Source organism: Hemiscyllium ocellatum, chromosome 2, assembly GCF_020745735.1.
Source record: "Hemiscyllium ocellatum isolate sHemOce1 chromosome 2, sHemOce1.pat.X.cur, whole genome shotgun sequence".
Lineage (NCBI taxonomy): Eukaryota > Metazoa > Chordata > Chondrichthyes > Orectolobiformes > Hemiscylliidae > Hemiscyllium > Hemiscyllium ocellatum.
Genome location: NC_083402.1, coordinates 41226866 through 41245056, shown reverse-complemented (window position 1 = coordinate 41245056; position 18191 = coordinate 41226866). Strand labels below are relative to the sequence as shown.

At 37.2% G+C, this 18191-nt stretch overlaps 1 protein-coding gene across 2 annotated transcripts in view; it reads left to right on the top strand.

The window, feature by feature from the left end:
• Window positions 1–18191, top strand: part of tnpo1 (transportin 1) — a 131328-nt gene that overhangs the window by 37757 nt on the left and 75380 nt on the right. Inside the window, exons 1-5 of one of the 2 annotated variants that reach the window (XM_060836196.1) lie at window positions 1192–1322; window positions 1442–1555; window positions 2208–2283; window positions 13394–13543; window positions 17399–17505. In XM_060836196.1, coding sequence (XP_060692179.1) covers window positions 1451–1555; window positions 2208–2283; window positions 13394–13543; window positions 17399–17505 — 438 coding nt within the window. In that variant the 5' untranslated portion in view covers window positions 1192–1322; window positions 1442–1450. Of the gene's footprint in view, window positions 1–1191; window positions 1323–1441; window positions 1556–2207; window positions 2284–13393; window positions 13544–17398; window positions 17506–18191 lie in introns of those variants that run through there. The other variant, XM_060836187.1, reaches the window with a different exon arrangement.

The window sequence follows — 18191 nt, the reverse complement described above, 5'->3', positions numbered from 1 at the left end:
TGATGACCAGCATGAACATGATAGGCTGAAGGGCCTCTTTCCACCCTATAAAACTTTTTTCCAGCGCTAACACTCAATGTTTTTGAATGCCTTTGATGTATAAGGTCAGGTGAGGTGTGAACAACTTAAAAATAAAGGCTCTGTAAAAGTATTTTCTACATCACAATTTTCATTTGGCTTTCCTTGATTTCGAGCTTGTTTGCAGACAAACTATGTTACAAGTGGACTTCCTCAAATGTTTATGAAACAAATTTGCATGTATGAACTGGATCTTTTATCCAGAAAATGTTCATTATGGAGTGTTCATTACTGAATGGTTTGAAGTCCAATTTGATTGTTCTACTCATCAGTGTATATGATATTTTAAAAAATGTAAGGTATTTACCAAAAGAGTAGAGGCTAGTAGGAAATGTAGGATTGTTGACATATGAAATATTAAACCAGAAGCAATGATTTGAATCTGTCTAATAATTCGAAGTGGATAAGCATTATTTTTACAAATATGTTAGGGAAATGGAGATGGATAGAATATGAAAGATCAGTGGATGTAGGTTTGCTCGCTGAGCTGCAAGTTTCATTTTCAGACGTTTCATCACCATATTAGGTAATGTCTTCAGTGAATCTCTGAATGAAGCCACTGAAGATGTTACCTAGTATGGTGATGAAACGTCTGAAAACTAACCTTCCAGCTCAGCAAGCAACCTCCATCCAGAACCTCAACCGGAGCTATAAATCTTCTCAAAACTTGCTAATGAAAGAACAGTAATGTGGTGGTGTAAAAATTCTGTGAATGGAGAAGATATTGGAAAATGTATGCGTAGTTTATACCGAAACATGCAAAAGGAAGTACAATCGGAGAAATAATGTAAAAGGAATTGATTAAACTAATTAATGGAAAGGCTGTTAATGGGTACATATAATAATGAAGGATCAGAACAGCTGAGTTAGTTTAAACTTTTGTACCTTTGCTGTTTACACAGTAATGTTAAATAACTGATTTCGTTCTTCTGTGAACAGTGTTACCAAAGTAGTTTTATAAAATTAATTTTTCTCTTCCTGATTTATTACGTATTTTCAGTCCTGTGCCTACTGAGGTTTCTTTAGGACCCAGCGAAGGAGATTGGTAGATTTGTGGTTAGACGTATGACCGGTTGCGCATTAGGACCCGGGGAGGGAGCAAGCTTTCAGTTCTGTTGTCTGACTGGATTGAAAATTCGCCATGAGTCTGTCGTTTTAGGCCTTGGTGGTGCGGTGTCGGTAGAATTTCTTATCACGTTTGATTTGAGAGCAAAGAAAACGCGTAGCTTGTAAAGTACAATTAGGTGTGTAGAGAATTGAGTTGAGTTTCAATTTTGCATTGCGGGTAAAGGGCAGGCGATAATACCGAGGTGAATGTGTTTGTAGTGTGTATGGTGTTTGACCCGACTCTGTCTCATTGCAGCAAACCAAGATGGAGTACGAGTGGAAACCCGATGAGCAAGGGCTCCAACAGATTCTGCAGCTACTGAAGGAATCGCAGTCTCCAGACACAGCCATACAGAGATCCGTTCAGCAAGTATCCTTTGCAAAGCGGCCAGGCCTGACTTGTTTATCTTAAAATTGTTCGTTCTAACATGCTCGAGGAATGCTCCGTATTGTCGTATTCGAGACGGGCGAATTCAGAATGAAGTAGTTTAAGGTTGTGCCTAAGTCGAAGAGGCTGAAGAAGACGCTTCCTCTTTCCCCCCCCCCCCACCCCTTGGAAATGTCTCTTTTAATTTAAAATTTTGGAATACTTTAAAAAAAATTTTTAAGTGGTTTGACATTTCCATGTTGTGGTTACAAGGTGCCACCACCAGATTGAGCTTGAAGTCTATGGCGTATACAGTTTTACAGAACCTTTTTAAACTGGTGCTTTAACACGAATGGCATGCTTAACACACAATCGCCATGCGCCTCACGTTGTATAAATTGAGTGATGGGGGAGGTGAATATTGTAATACGCTGTTTTAATTACTGCGGATACCTTTATTCCTTCCATTAGAACGATGCATTTTCGTCCGTTTTGCAGATTCAATTATTTGATAAACTATTAAAATAACCTGTAATAAATCAGACTGTTTGAACATCATCTCAATTTTATCTGGACTGTGCTGTATTTTGACTTCAGATATGCTTTGTTTTTCTGATTGCTTCATTATAAAATATTTCCTTAGCTGCCGCTTAAGAAACTGGAGCAACTTAATCAATATCCTGACTTCAATAACTATCTAATTTTTGTTCTAACAAAGTTAAAATCAGAAGGTACGTGCATTTGGTAGTTTTGGGTTACATTTATTGACCCATTCCAGTTTGCTTTTAAACACCATTATCTGACTGAAAAATTTGAGCAGTTCATGTATAATAAATCTTGACAAAAAATGTAAACATTGAAAAATTTTGCAAGTGTTTACTTTCTAAAAACGCTTTGCAGCTTTTTTTTATTTTATAATCTCAAATGTTTGAGATACGTCTGTGATGATTTTAGTACTGCCTAATCATTTAGCTCATCATATATCCTCCCTTGGTGGTCATCTGGACTATGGATCATTAATTAAAGCATCTTAATTTTAAAAAAAGTTTGCATATTCAAATTTATTGAGCCTTATTTGGTTCATAAATGCATTTTATGTTCGTAGTCTATAGGAGCTATCGTCTACTGAAATCGAGCATCAAAATTTTTGGCATTAAATCTCTCCCATTGTGTCAGAAGTAATTTATGTGCAGGCTTTTTTTTCTAATTGAACATGGGAAGTACAGTAAAGAAGGCCAGTGGCTTAAATTAACTTCAGATTTCGGCATACATTTCATGGGGAGTCTGTCCATCAATTACATTTTTGCATTCTAGTCTTGTAATTACTGTATCATTTGATTTAACCTTTATTTCTAATCTGATAAATGACAGAGACAATGCAACTTCAAACATATTACAAGTTCACTTTTGTAAGAAAGCATTTTCAGCTTAGGAAAGCATAAGATAAAGGAGTGGAATGATGCCATTTCGGCCCATTGAGTCCACTCCGCCATTTAATCATGGCTCTTGGGCATGCCAGCTCCACTTAGCCACACTCTCCCCATAGCCCTTAACTCCTTGCGAGGTCAAGAACTTATCAGTCTCTGCCTTGAAGACATTTCACGTCCTGGCCTCCACTGCGCTCCGGCGCAATGAATTCCACAGGCCCACCACTCTCTGGCTGAAGAAATGTCTCATCATTTCTTAACTCATGTTAAATGTTGTAGACAGTTATACACTGCATGATGACCAAATTTGTGTTTCATATATTAAAACTAGAGGAAAAAGTTTAGAGGTAGACATTTTGTATAACTGTAAATCCCTGATGTGTTTTGAAAAGTGTTCAGTGCTCACCTTTTGATCTGTAGAGTGAAATTGCATTACCTGACATTTGAATTAGTGAAACACAAATTCAGTTTGTTCTGGCATTGTGAATAGTGGCACTGTTGCACAGGTGACCTTTTTAAGACGTTCGGTGAAGAACTTGTATTTATACAATACCTTTCTTCTCCTTTATATGTTCCAAAGTGGTTTATGGATAGCAGGTTGCTTTTGATGTGAAGTCTCTGTTTTGTGGCAATTAATTCTATCTGCACAGATGATGGAGGAAGTCAATTAATAAAAGTAAGATACTGTGAATTCTGGAAATAAAAACTAAAAATGCTTCAGCATCAGGTAGTATTTAAGGAGAAATATACTTTGCGTCAGTGATCTTTTATCTGAACTGGCTTATAATCAGTCATTTTGTTTCGGTAGTGTGGAGCCAACAGCATTGGCCAGGATATTTCAAAAACCTCTAGGGTTGTTTTCCCAATCTTTTGTTGCATGGCAATGTATGGAACATATTTTCTTCAGCTCTCATGACTAATATTGATTGTGTGTCACTTGCACAGATTTTAAATTTACCCCATTGGTAGCAGTCTATTCTATTCATATTACTAAAGGCTAACCATTGTAAATTTGCTTTACGTGAGATTTGTACCTTTAGAAAAGCTGAAATAGGCATTTCATTTTCTCATGTTTGTGTGCTTTTTTATTTTATCAAAAGAAAGTATCTGATTTCATCTTTTAAAATTTATTCTGGTTATAGAAATGGATCTAGCTTCAATTTTAAACATGTTTATGACTTGGGTTGTGAGGTATATCATGTTTTCATAGCCTTGGCCATGAGCTAAAAGAATGTTTATCATTTAGGTTTTGTCATTTTGTTTTCAGTGCAGATGTGGTTTGTTTTCCTATACAGTCTCAAAGGTTTCAAGTCATCACTGCGTACATTTCCACTGGTCATTCCACGTATGTTGAATGCAGTGACCATTATCCCTATATTAGCCATAAGGAGTGGCATACAGCTTGACCATTGGCATTCCCATTCGTCCTTGACTGTGTTATGAAATCCGAAGGGAATTTCCTGACATCTATTTTGAATTGGTTGCAAAGTTTCTCCTGTTTTCTTTGCTTGTCTCAGGAGGTGGGAGTGGATGAACAGTATGAGAACGTATAAAGAATAGAGTCATAGAGATCTGTACAGCATGGATACAGACCCTTCGATCCAACTCGTCCATGCTGACCAGGTCTCCCACCTGCCAGCACCCGGTCCATATACCTTCAAGCCCATTCTCTTCAAATACCCATTCAGATGCCTTTTAAATGTTGCAATTGTACCAGCCTCCACCACTTTCTCTGGCAGCTGATTCCATGCACACACTACCCTCTGCATGAAAGAGTTGCCCATTAGGTCTCTTTTATTTCTTTCCCCTCTCACCCTAAACCTATCCCCTCTGGTTCTGGACTCCCCCACCAAGGAAAACGCATTGTCTATTTAACCTATCTATACCCCTCATGATTTTATAAACCTCTATCAGGTCACCCCTCAGCCTCCGATGCTCCAGGGAAAACAGCCCCAGCCTACTCAACCTTTTCCTATAGCTCAAATCCTCCAATCCTGGCAATGACCTTGCAAATCTTTTCTGAATCCTTTCAAGTTTCACAGCATCTTTCCAATAGGAAGGAGGCCAGAATTGCACGCAAAATTCCAAAAGTGGCCTAACCAATGTCCTGGACAGCTGCAATATGACCTCCCAACTCCTGTACTCAATGCTGTGACCAATAAAGGAAAGCATATCAAACTCCTCCTTCACTAGCCTATCTACCTGTGACTCTCTCTTTTCAAGGAGCTATGAACCTGCACTCCAAGATCTTTTTGTTCAGCAACACTCCCTAGGACCTTACCATTAAGTGTATAAGTCCTGCTAAGATTTGTTTTCTCAAAATGCAGCACCTCACGTTTATCTAAAGCAAACTCTATTTGCCACTCCTCAGCCTATTTACCCATTTGATCAAGATCCTGTTGTAATCTGAGAGAACCTTCTTCGCTGTCCGCTATACCTCCAATTTTGGTGTCATCTGCAAACTAACTACAGCGGAATCTTGGTTATCTGAATATGAATTATCCGAATTTTGGATTATCCAAAGAAACGTGACATCAAAAAGGTGTTTCCAACACTGATTGCGATTTTGGTTTACAATGATTAAAAATGAACTCTTCTCAGCAGCATTTCAGTAAGCACAGTCCTGGACATTGGAGACAATGCCTCGGCTCCCAAATGACTGATCGCTCATTTGCTCTAGCTCTCTTGCTCACGCTCTCCCGCCACAGACATCAGACTCGTTGGTCTGTAGTTCCCTGGCTTGTCCTTACCAACTTTCTGTAACAGGTTTGATTTGATGGTCCTTTTTTGTTCTTCCCCCTCACTTATAATTGTATTCACATGATGCTGCCAACTGGGGTTTCTGTCAGCTGATAACTGAGGGGTATGGGATCTTATACACCTCAAGGTACTGAAATTAAATGTAGCATTCCGTTTGACTCTGCTACCCTGGAAGATCAGACATCAAACCACTGACCTTTCCGAAATGCTCAATTAATGAATCAGTAAGGTTGCCACAGTTCAGTTCAAGCATATTCTGAATTCAATTTTGAGAGCAGTTCAGTTTCTAAAATAGTCCTTAGACCAATGTGAATAGTTTCTAGTCATGTGATTAATTCACTTATTCGACTTGAGGGATATTTGTCTGCTAAGGTTGGATTTTCTTGAGTATAGCTTCATACTGAATGTAAAGAAAAATACTGTTAAAGAAAATAAATTACTAATTTAGCATGTCACTTGTCAGTGATTTAAATGTGGTTCAGTAACAGGGAGGTGACATGCATTAATATTCATTATCGCATGGCTCAATTATGTTGCTCGTGGCTCAACTTTCTCATTGTTTACTTTATGATCTATTTGAACTTATTATTAGCTGCAAATGTCAAAAAATGGACAGTAATGGAGGAAGTAAAATTAAAATTTTGCGTAGTTTTAGTTTTTGATGCAAATGTGCTGATGTTAAGATTATGTTTTGAAGGTAATGTTGAGGGTATTTGTAAGAATTGAGACATGCTTAATGTGTGCTGATTAGGAACTTTGAAAGTTTTGTTGTTGGCTGACAAACAAACTTGCAATAAAAATGTCGGAGATGTAAAACATTTAATTCTGTTTCTCTCTTCACAGATGAGCTATGCATGCTGAGTGTTTCCGATATTTTTTGACTTGATTTCTGGCTTCTATAGTATTTTACTTTTGATTTTCAACTGGGTTACAGCTTTGACTCCAGAAATAAATTTAGTTTCACTCTTGAGTTGTCACTAGCATCTGAAGTACTCTCAATTTATATATTTTTTTCAAAGTATTCAGAGAGAGAATTTTCCTTAATTGGAAATTAATTGGGATGATTGCTCTTCAAAGAAAAAGTTCCTAGAATATGGCATTAACGGATAGACAGTGGCTACATAAAAGGTGCATTAAGGCTGTCTTCATCCTTGTACCAATCTCTAATTATTTTCTCCCAGATAAAGTGCAATTTTTAAAATAATTGTCAATTAGTTTTCTAAAGCACAAATTGCACAAAAAGAAATGACTTCGAAGTTCAGGAAGAAGCCACCATTGTACTTTGGGAGACTAGTGGCTGTCCCTGCAGTTTGCAATCACTTGAGTTCCAGACTTTCTTCTTGATAAAAAGTCATTTGACAGAAATTATTTCAGTCCAAATACTATTTGAGAACAAAGTGATGGTACTATTTTTTCAAATTAAAAGTTGGCAAAAATTGAGCTGAAACTTATAGGTAATTTCTTCTTTGCTAACTGGTTTGAATTTGCATTTTCATATTAGCATCTAGAGTGAATGCCATCAACTCACTATGCACATTAATGCACAGTCTGTAGTGTGGGCATAAATGAATTAACTACAGTAATGTCTGATTAGCAGAAGTAATATTCACCATACTTAGCTCACTTTCTGTGTGGGACATGCTGATTCATATTAGATTAAACAGGACATTTGTTTGCTTTTTTGAAGCCAATAATAAATATGCACGTGGTAAGTGCATAGAAAGTTTATTAGCATCTGAAGGGAAGCTTGATTCATATTTTGATTACAGATAGTTAGGATTAAAGCTATTAGTAAGGAGTGAACGTGTTACACCTTACAGTTTGTACTGGCACAGGATATTTGCTATATTATGAAGAATTCATGACTGTCACAATTAATTCAAGAATTTATATTGTTGAATGAATTCACAGTAAGTTGAAAATATAAAATACAATTATGCAAAGTTGAACATAATTCTTTTGGTTTTTTTTGTATTATACCTTGTTATTTCATTAGTAAAAAAGTAAGACATAAAGAATTCCCTGAGTTGCATTGACAGAAGCATGTAAATACAAAATCATCTATTACCTGTTAGGCCATGGACAATTCTGAAGACGCATCAGACCTTTTTAACTGCCTGTTTGAGATCTTTGGTAAGATTTTTGAAGAACTTCTAATTTTCTTTGAGCAGGTGATTATAACTATACATAGGCTACCACTTCACAAAGAATAGTAAATCAATTGAAACCCTACTCCATGCACAAATTGGTTTGCAGCTTGTCTGTCTGTATACTGACCAGATGACTTGAACCTAAAATATTCTAACATGCACGCTGCATCTGATTAGAATTTTGAATTTTTAGTGCACCTTGGTATGGTTGGAACACTACATACATCATTTAATCCTTTGGAGTGGGGGTTTGCCAGTGTGCAACCCAATTAATATGGCGTAGGTAAGAATTAGCCACGCCGTTTGAAAAACATCTGATGAGAAGTGTAGTTGAAGTGGATTAGATCTGATTTTGCTGTTTTAATAATACTGGAAAATGTATAGTGGACATATACCACAAAGGTTTTCAAAGCTGTATTCTCTGAATCACTTTGATTTTAGTTTTCCTTTTTGTCAAACCTTTAGGAACTGAAAGGACCTGTTTTGTGTTTTTAGCTGACTTTTCTCACATCTCATTCCTCGATGCAAACGTTGGCATTAAAATGAATATGCAGAGGTGTTATTTAATGCTTTGTTCCATTTAAAAAATGTTTAGCATATAGTTAAATATGGAAAAGCTATTTTAATACATTCATATACAAATGGTCATTTGAAACACTATTCTATTTGACTTGAAACATAGTGCTTGCTTGGTTCCAGAGTGCAATGGAATGGTTACCTTTTGCTTTCTTTCAGTAGTTGATAGTGTCAAAAAGAGAGCAATGTTAGCTAAATTTTGAATGCTGAATGGAAAGATTGATATTTAAATTAGTCTGATAATTTATGACATGAAAATATGGTGTTTTTTTTTTCAAAGCAAGGCAAAATGATCAGTGGGTGGGGTCAGGTTCTCACAGACCCAAAAGATTTTGGTTTAGCCTCCAGTTAGTTGGTTTTTGCTGGCAGCTAGAACTGAACGCTTGAGTTCTCTGCTGCTAGAATGAAGTCTTACACAGAGAGGCTTCCTCTTTAAAAAAATCAAAAAGGGTGGATTGTTTCTTTTGGTGTTTCCTTCTGCTGAATTGGAGAGAGGTAGCATGTGAGAATAACAACTATATGGCTGAATTGCCTTTGCCAAGAGTGTGTTTATAGGATGCTGCTTATATTGGAACAGTTGATGACTAGTTATTAAATCTGTTAAGATATGCCTGTTCTTGTATTTTAACTGTTGTAAGAATAAAATGTGCTTTGATTAAAGCTCAGTGATGGACCAAATGAATCCTATCTGGAACACAAATGAATCCTATCTTAAACTTAAATAAAAGTTAGGGTATAGATTATCACCATATTATACATTCCGAGTGTGCAAGAGTCTGGTCTGATATATAACGTCAGAGCTAAACACACCACGTAATAGCCAGTTCCACTTTTCCCCAATATCTATTGATCACTTTAACCCCAAGTGTTATATCCAACTCTTCCTGAAATCATACAATGTTTTGGCCTCATCTGCTTTCTATGGTAATGAATTTCTCAGGCTCCCACATTAAATTTCTCCTCTTTTCAGTCCTAAATGGTTTTACCCCATATCTTCAGACATGTGACCCCTGTTTCTGGATTTCCTTCATCGATCCTGCATTTACTCTGTCTAGTTCTGTTAGAATTTTGTAGGTTTCTATGACATCACACCTTTTTCTTCTGAGCTCCAGTGAATTAATCCTAACAGATTCAACCTCTCCTTACACATCAGTCCTACCATCCCAGACATCAGTTTGGTAAGCCTTTGCTGCACTTCATCTATTACAAGAACATTGTTCATCAGATAAGGAGACCAGGACTGTACATAATATCCAAGGGCATGTTCTTACTATAGCTCTGTATAATTGCACTAAGACTTCCTTGTTCCTGTATCCAAATCCTCTCATTATGAAAGCCAACATTCCATTTGTCACCTTGATTGCCTACTGTATCTGCATGCTGACTTTCAGTGACGTGTACGCAGGCATGTTGCAAATTCCCTTTCTCAATTTATGGGCATTCAGATGACAATCCACCGTTCTGCTTTTGCTTCCAAAGTGAATAACCTCGTACATATCCAGGCTATACTGCATCTGCCATGCCTTTGCCTACTCACTCAGCCTATCCAAATCAGACTAAAGCATCTCTGCATCATTCTCACATCTCACCCTCTGACCCACGAGCAGGACGTGCAATGTATCCTACTTATTCAAATTCTCGCTACCTGTGTTAGCTTTTATCCCTTTGACTTAAGATTTCCATTCTCATATGTGGTGCTCCTGGCCTTGCCATTCCTTATTTGCATGGCTTCCTCCAACTCTTCGTCTTTAACTGCCTCAGCTCTTCGTTTCAGGACTTTACTTTCTTAAACTTGCTATCTCTCTGCTTCTGTCAGAGGCATGGAATGTTTCATCGAGAGCTGCAGTTTCTCAACAGGATTAACGCCAATGTGTGACAGTGTTTTAATGTTACATTATCGATTAACTTTGTATTCCAGTAAGTATAACATGTAGGCTTTGAAGTGAAATTTGCCATAGTCCTTGTGGGCCAGACTTTTCTCCCCCAAGAAAGGGATGATTGGCAGTGAATTTAATCTGAGGGCTGCTGCACTTGAAACAAGAGGCAAGATTGAGAAGACAAACCTTTATGGTCACCTTAACTGGAGTCTGCACTGTTGGTATCAATCTGTACTGCAAGCTATTTGACCACCATGGAGCTGATATTCTCTCAGAAGTTAGATTGTTTGGGACTGTTGGGACCTAACCATTGTGAATACTCAATAAATAGCTATAAAGATGTTGATATGAACAGAGATCTCAAAAAATTATTCTAAGGCTAGAAATGAGATATTTCAGGAGACAATTTTAATTAGTCATGGGTAACTACAATATGTGGTAATCTCACATCTAACCTGATTAGATGATGTCAGAATAGACTTTAATTTCATGATGTAAATAAAGACTTCAAACCATACATTGGTAACGTATGGTTGCAAAGGACTTTTGCTGAATGGTGAGGTCTTGTCTAATTATAGTCATCGAGATGTACAGCATGGAAACAGACAGTTCGGTCCGACCCGTCCATCCCTACCAGATATCCCAACCCATTGAGAAAATACTGTGTATAAAACAATTGCTACCACCAAAATGTGGTAGTCTCAGTCCAGTTGTCCCATAGGAGAACCTTAAAGGATTGATTTTATTTTTGTAGAATATGGTTTTTGTTGGCAAGGCCAACATTTGTTGTCCTTGACCATGCCCTTATTAGGTCATTTCAAAAGACAGTTACGACACCACTCCATTATTGTGGATCCTGAATCCCACATAGGTCAGACCAAGAAAATTATAGCAGATTTCTTCTCCTGAAGGACATTAATAAGCCAGATTTTTAGAACAATCAGTGATCGTTCCAATGGTCACCTTTACTGAGCTTCAATTTCATGCCGAATTTAAGTTCTACCAGTGCAGTGGTTGGATTTGAACCTATTTCTCTTGAGCCTTAGCCAAAGGCCCTGGCTTACTACCAATGGCATTACCTCTACACCACTGCCCCTCATGGACTCCACAGCAAATTCCCTTCTAATCAGAAAAACACTCCTTTCCAGCCATCTGCTGGAAATTTCATAGCTCAATTTTGAAAGCTAGCCTCCACTCGGAAGGTATATATAATCGTCTTAAAAAAGGATTCTCAAACCTCTTGTCTGAAGATTCCCAGAGAACTCATGCAAAATTTTAATGTTTAAGAATGTTTTTGAGTTATTTTCTGGTCTCTTTGTAATGTAATCTCATTCCATGGAGAATTTTGATGGCTGGGGTGTTGGATAAGTAGATTGCCCTATCTTCAGTTTGTGAAGTTAGTTATAGTACAGCTGTGCCATTTCGAGTAAGTTTTCAGTACTGTTCTCACTTTGTCTCTTGTGGGTGATGAAGTTGATTTTGCGTAATTACACCAGTTTTTCATGACAGTGTAGTTTAATCTTTATCTCGGTCTGTTGTTGATTTTAACTAATCCAGTTATATTTCTAGTCGTTGGTAACCTTTCCAAACTGATGTTGGTCAGAAACCTGGCAGTGGTGCTGCCTTGAATACTGGAGTGACTGGTTGACATTGAAGTTGTCGCAAATAAGCCACAAGAAATGAGAGAGAAGAGGAGAATTAGGTCATTTAGTTCATTGAATCTGCCGTCATTTAACCACAACTCTATTCTCCTGCTTTTTCCCCATACCCTTGATTCCTTTACTAAAAAAGAACCTGTCTTATCTATGCCTTAAATACACTCAATGACTTGGCCTCCACACTGTGTCAATGAGTTCCACAGATTCAGGTACCAGGTAACATGGGGCAAACGCTTGGTAACATTGCTTCATTATTGAATGTTTCAGATTGGTACTGAATTCTAATAGTCATCAAACATGCTGTCTATTGACCTTGCAAAAGAGGAAGCTTCTTCGATGTGACACTGCTAAGTGTTTGGATCAGAGACTTCCATGATGAAAATATAAACCAGTGTTGTGTGATTACACTGCTCCAGTGTTATCTTGCCTTTTTGTAAGGTATCACTCCAATTGTTGGACGGTTTCATCCACTTCCAATGACTTCCAATTTGATGGGCTCCTTTGTTGTATTTATTATGATATGAAAAACATTTATTCAGATTTTCCCCTCACTTTCATCTCTTGTATCTCTGTCTGGATCAATACTGAAGGGATTTGGAACTGTGTACTTGGGGTTGAATCCAAATTTAGCATTGGCCAGCAGTTTGTTAATCTGTCTGTATGTGCATGATGATTCAGTCCATTACTAATTGCATGTCTGTTTGTAGGTGAAGTCTGAACTGCATTTAATTACTTTAAAATAAGACATGTAATGTGCTTGGTTTTTATTAGTTTTTTTAAATCAGTGTGACACTTGTTTTTGAATCAGACGGATTCAGACTTTTCAAAAATATGAATACTTAATTGAAATAGGCTACCGGACCATAAAACTACTTCCACAATTGAAAGAGACTAGTGCTGGTTTAAACTGAGGGTCAACGTACCTCCGGAGAGAGGAGAGGTTGAAAAGTAGAGTCCTACATGGTGATCCCAGATAGTACAGGAGTTGAACTCATACTGTTGGCATCACGAAGTATGACAAACGAACTGCTGAGCCAACTGAACTAACCAAACTCTGTCATATCAATGGCCCCACCTTTTGAATTAGATGCAGAAGTAAAAGATTGCATTGGACTATTTGAAGAGAAGCAACATATTCCCACTCCCTAAGCATCATATTCTTTGAACAATAAAAATGTAATAAACTTTTGTGTATTTATTGTGCTTAAATTAGCTTACAGAAAAATAGTGACTGCATTTATTCATTAAACAGCTTTCGGTTATCATGAAGATGTGAAAGGCATGATATGAATGTAATTCCATTTTTGTATGCATCTGTTCGTACCAGTATTGCGATGGCTTTAAAAACAATGCACTGTGTAAAAGTGCTGACCTTTTTATTGTGCCATTGCAGATGAACCCACGCGATCCTTAAGTGGTCTGATTTTGAAGAACAATGTGAAAGCACATTTACACAATTTCCCGAATGGGGTAACAGATTTCATTAAAAATGAGTGCCTGAAAAACATTGGTGATTCCTCACCCTTAATAAGAGCTACTGTTGGTAAGATGTTTGTGAATTCATGTTTTGGTTCTTGATACTTTCATAATCTTCACTTGTATATTTTAAAATAACTTATTGCAGATAATACCTTATTTTTCTTTCAGGAGAATCATCCAAGTATAGTAGATTTAATTGTACCTTCCTTTGTAAGAGCATTTAAATAGGTGCAGTTAGGTTGTACAGTTGTTCAAGCCTGCTCCACAATTCACCAGAATTACTTAACATCATCTTACGTACCATCCCCATATGCCTTACCATCAGTATCCACAGGTAGGTCAGTCACTGCATTCAATAAATTTAATGACTGTGTATCCACAGCCCTCCCTAAGATTGCGAATTCTGAAAGTCCGAAACCTTTTGAATGAAGAAAATTCTCCTTTCAGCCTTAAATGACTGACCCCTAGTTCCGAGTTTCCCAGCTGGGCAAAATGTTCCCTCAGCATCTACCCTATAACATCCCTTAAAAAGTCTAATGTTTCAATTAGATGTAATCTTTTTTTGTGGCATATAGGCATGGTTTCTTTGATCTCTTCTCACCCCAGGAATGTATTTCTAAGTTTTGTTGCACTTCCTTGAAGACTGGTGGATACTCCTCCCTTGGGTCAGGAGACTAAAATTATGTCTGGGGCAATGACTTTGTAGTGTTTTCGTATCAAGAATGATTTGCTTCAGCTTTGGTTCAATTAGTTCAAGATGGGTTGCATAGGCTATGAACTGGGCCACATGTAAGTCCATGATGCTTGGAGAGTTAGTAGGTGGGATTGTATTCTTTTTCTGAAGTCTCAACTTGGCCTCTGTGTTACCAACCAAATCTCTTGATGCTTGGCATCTTCCTGAAAAACCACAAGTCGTGGACTTCCCATGAGTCAATGGGGATGCTTGACTTTCTCAAGTATGATTTGAACACTGCCCAAAAATGTTGCAGTCTGCCCATTCCCAGCCATGACTGCATTCCAAATAAGCCTCTTGCATAAGGAGTCGTGTCAAGTATAAACATGGCCAGCCCAATGGAGCTGGTTTACAGTGATTAACCACACTCTGTTATTAACACTTCCGTACCTTTATTTCTATATTATCCTGTTATTAAAGATTAACATACATTTTTCTTTCATACATACTTGCTATGCCTGTACATTAACTTGGTATTTCATGTGCAAATGCACCCACTCCCTCCAAATATCTAACTTAACAAATATTCCATTCTTGAATAATTTTCTTTCCAGTGTGCGTTTCATCTAACATGTCTTTGCCTAGCTGGTACAGATCTTTAATATCACCCTCTTTCAAGGTCTCTCCAATCTTACTAACTTTGTGTCATTAGTAACCTTGGATGCATTCTGACCACATTACTTGTCCAGATCTTTTCTAAACTTATTATTATATACCCTTAGAGCAGTTGGGACTTGAACCTGGGCCTCATGACTCAGAGGTCATATCACTCTTCTAAGTCAGTGTTGAAAATTGCAAATATCAGAAATCTATTCTTTGTCCGTTTGTGGTTTTGTACATTCTGTGCAACACTTTCATCCTTTTATTGTTGCTGTTTGCTCTGTGACAGGTGCTGTTCAAGTCCTTCACTATTTAAACTTGTCTTTATTATTGAATTTAGTTGATAGGTTTGCATGAGGTAATAAACAACTGTTTTAGATAGCTTTAGCAATTGATTCAATCCTGTACCTACACTGAGGTATGATGATTGCATAAGACCAAATTTTAGGTTTGAATTCCCAAAAGATTTATTAATCAGCGAGTTTTTAAGTCACTTAACTGCAAAAATCTGATTTTCGAGGTTGTTTTTCTAACTCCTCATACAACAGAAAATAGAAAACAATATAACTCTTGTGAAAGCAATTGCAGTTATTCCTCTTGCAAATCAAGTTTTTTTCCCCTTAACATCAATCAAGGGATCATTTATCATAATTCATGCACTTTGAATCCTAAATAGCTTCAGCTGTAATTCTTCCACACAGCCACAGATTATACTGCAGAAGGAGATGATTTTCCCTATATATCTACTAGCTCTTTAGTACAGTAACCTGGAGCTAATTCAGCAGAACTTCATTCTCTTCGTAATGCTGAGTCTTTTGTTTCAATTATTTATCCAAACGTCCCGAAAAAATGCTTTCGTGTCTGATTCGGCAAGTCCCTTGGAATGCATTATCAAAGTCCCTAACATGTTTATGTCACAAAATTTCCTTTAACTCCGTTCCTCCTAAAGTAGTTAACAATGTAACTTCATTTTAACACTTAAAAATTAGTGTGACACCATATGCCAACAAAATTAATGCCTCAACAAAGCTGCATCGTAGTACAGGTTGTTCTGTTATAATGCAAGTTTTGACAACACAAATTTGTTGTAATCCAATTGACGAATTGGGAGTGCAGGTTCTAAAGCACGAACTTGTAAAACGTGTTGGCTGTAACACCATTACAACACCAAATCTTTTAACGCTTTTTCTAAAACATGATTTTTTCTATATCGGGTTGCACAAGAATGCAACCATCATGTTATAACAGAACTGACTCTGGTATTTATTAAAGTTTGCATATTGCAGATCAACATATAATGCATCATAAAATTATGAAAGTTTGTTTAAAGTGCTTTGTTATTTTGTTCAATGTTATTTTATGTCTTCACTATTCCATTATATTCTATGACCACCTTCACCCCATAAACCTTGACCGGAAATACTGGACAGGATAGATCTGCATAATTGCATTCAGCATTACTGATCTTTAACAACATGGACAAGGTTCCCTAAAACTGTCTTGATATTGGTATTGTGTGAGACTAGTTAAATAAACTTGATATTTTGAACTGAGAATTTTAATTTTCTTTCCCTCCCTTTTCCTCTATCCCTCAGCATGCACAAAAGCATATGCTTGCAATAATCCATCCCTTTGGTGCCCCTTCCCACCCCCTTTCTCTCCCCGCCCACAGATCAATGAGTGGGAAAATGTGGCAGCTGTGACACCCTCAGCCTGTGCTGGTGTATAGCTGCGAACCTGTAGGCAATGTTTTTAAATGCTCTTGAGATGAAGGCTGCTGGTGCCAATATTGGGTCCAGGTGCAAAGTTCATTGAGAGAAGGCTGAAGTATGCTGCTTTTGTTTTGGGTGATTGAGGTTGAACATTTGGGCATTTCTCTTGGAAACAATCTTGGTGAATTACTGCTTTTCATTATGTAGATGTGGGAATTTATTAGCTTTAAAGCTATGTGTGGTGCATGTAGTTATATCTGTTATCATCTATAAAGCTCAAATGAAACCTGATTGAATAGTCACCTGGAAGGAAGGTATCATGAGAAACATGGTCGCTTACTAGAAAATTAGCCGATCTCTGCCATTGAATTCAATATCTACTATGTCTACTCCCAATGCAATGCAGCAACTCACCCACCTTAATTGAACAACATCTCCCTTCTTCACAACCACAATCACCAAGATGAGTAGTGTTAATGTAGGAAAGCTGACAAATTGGAGTTTCCTTGGTTGTTTACTGTTCTGATTTGTCTTGTGTATAGCTGGGTCCACCATAACCATGGAGTCAGTGTCCTAGAATTCAGTAATTGCCACAAGCAGTGGACTAGTCAAAGGAAAAGATGTATCATAATTTTTGGGTAACCCGTGAGGGGCAGAAAGTGTACTCTTGACAAGATCACTAATATCTCAAGAATAAATATATTTTGTAATGCAAGTACATGAACTTCTTATAAATTAAATGATGTATTCCAGATTTAGTTAATTTATGCAGAATATGTGATAGAGTTTTGATTACTCTCGCCCCACTTATCTAGCTTTTTGTATTTCTGATGCGGAAGCTTGAGACAGAAATGTTGCTAATCTTATGTTCCAGGAATTTTAATTACAACAATAGCATCAAAGGGTGAACTGCAAAACTGGCCAGACCTCTTGCCTAAGTTGTGCGCACTGTTGGATTCAGAAGATTACAACACATGTGAGGTAAGTTTGTTCTGTAGATTTTTAGTAATTTTAGATCTTCAATTTGTTTAGGTGCCAAGACAATTTTTGACTCCCAAATCTTCCTTTGGGCAGCAGAATACTTTGAATATCGTAAACTTAGAAAAGAAGGATAGTCTTATCTGAAGGCCAGTCTAGAAAATAATATTTTGCATTTTTTATTACCTCTTTGCTACATTTCTGGCAACTTGAGTAACTAGAAGTAGAAAATAAGGTATTGACATGCATTGCGATGACCTTATCTTTAATAATGCATTTAAGATATTTCCAGCAGAAGTGACGTCAGGTGTTACAAGTGACCACAAAAGTCTCAGTGATAATACACAAGTTATATTTTAAAAAGTACTGTGGTGTAAGTTTTAACTTTTCTCAATGTCGCCACCTATAGTCTATCTGTTGCTGCAAATGCATTTGTGAGCGGTGCAGCATTACTACTTGATTTCTGACAGGTACAAGTGTATTTAGAGGATTTTAACTTGGAGTCAATTTGATACCTAATTAATTGCTTTTTTAAATTGTTTATTTTCATCAAAACCTCAGCTTAGTATTTAAGCTGAGCTTTTAGTGCCTTCTCTTCAACTCATCATGCATTCCACAAACAAGGTATTAGTATATCCATTATAGTTTCCCTTGCATTTTTGTTTTTCAGGCACTTGAAAAGAAGATGA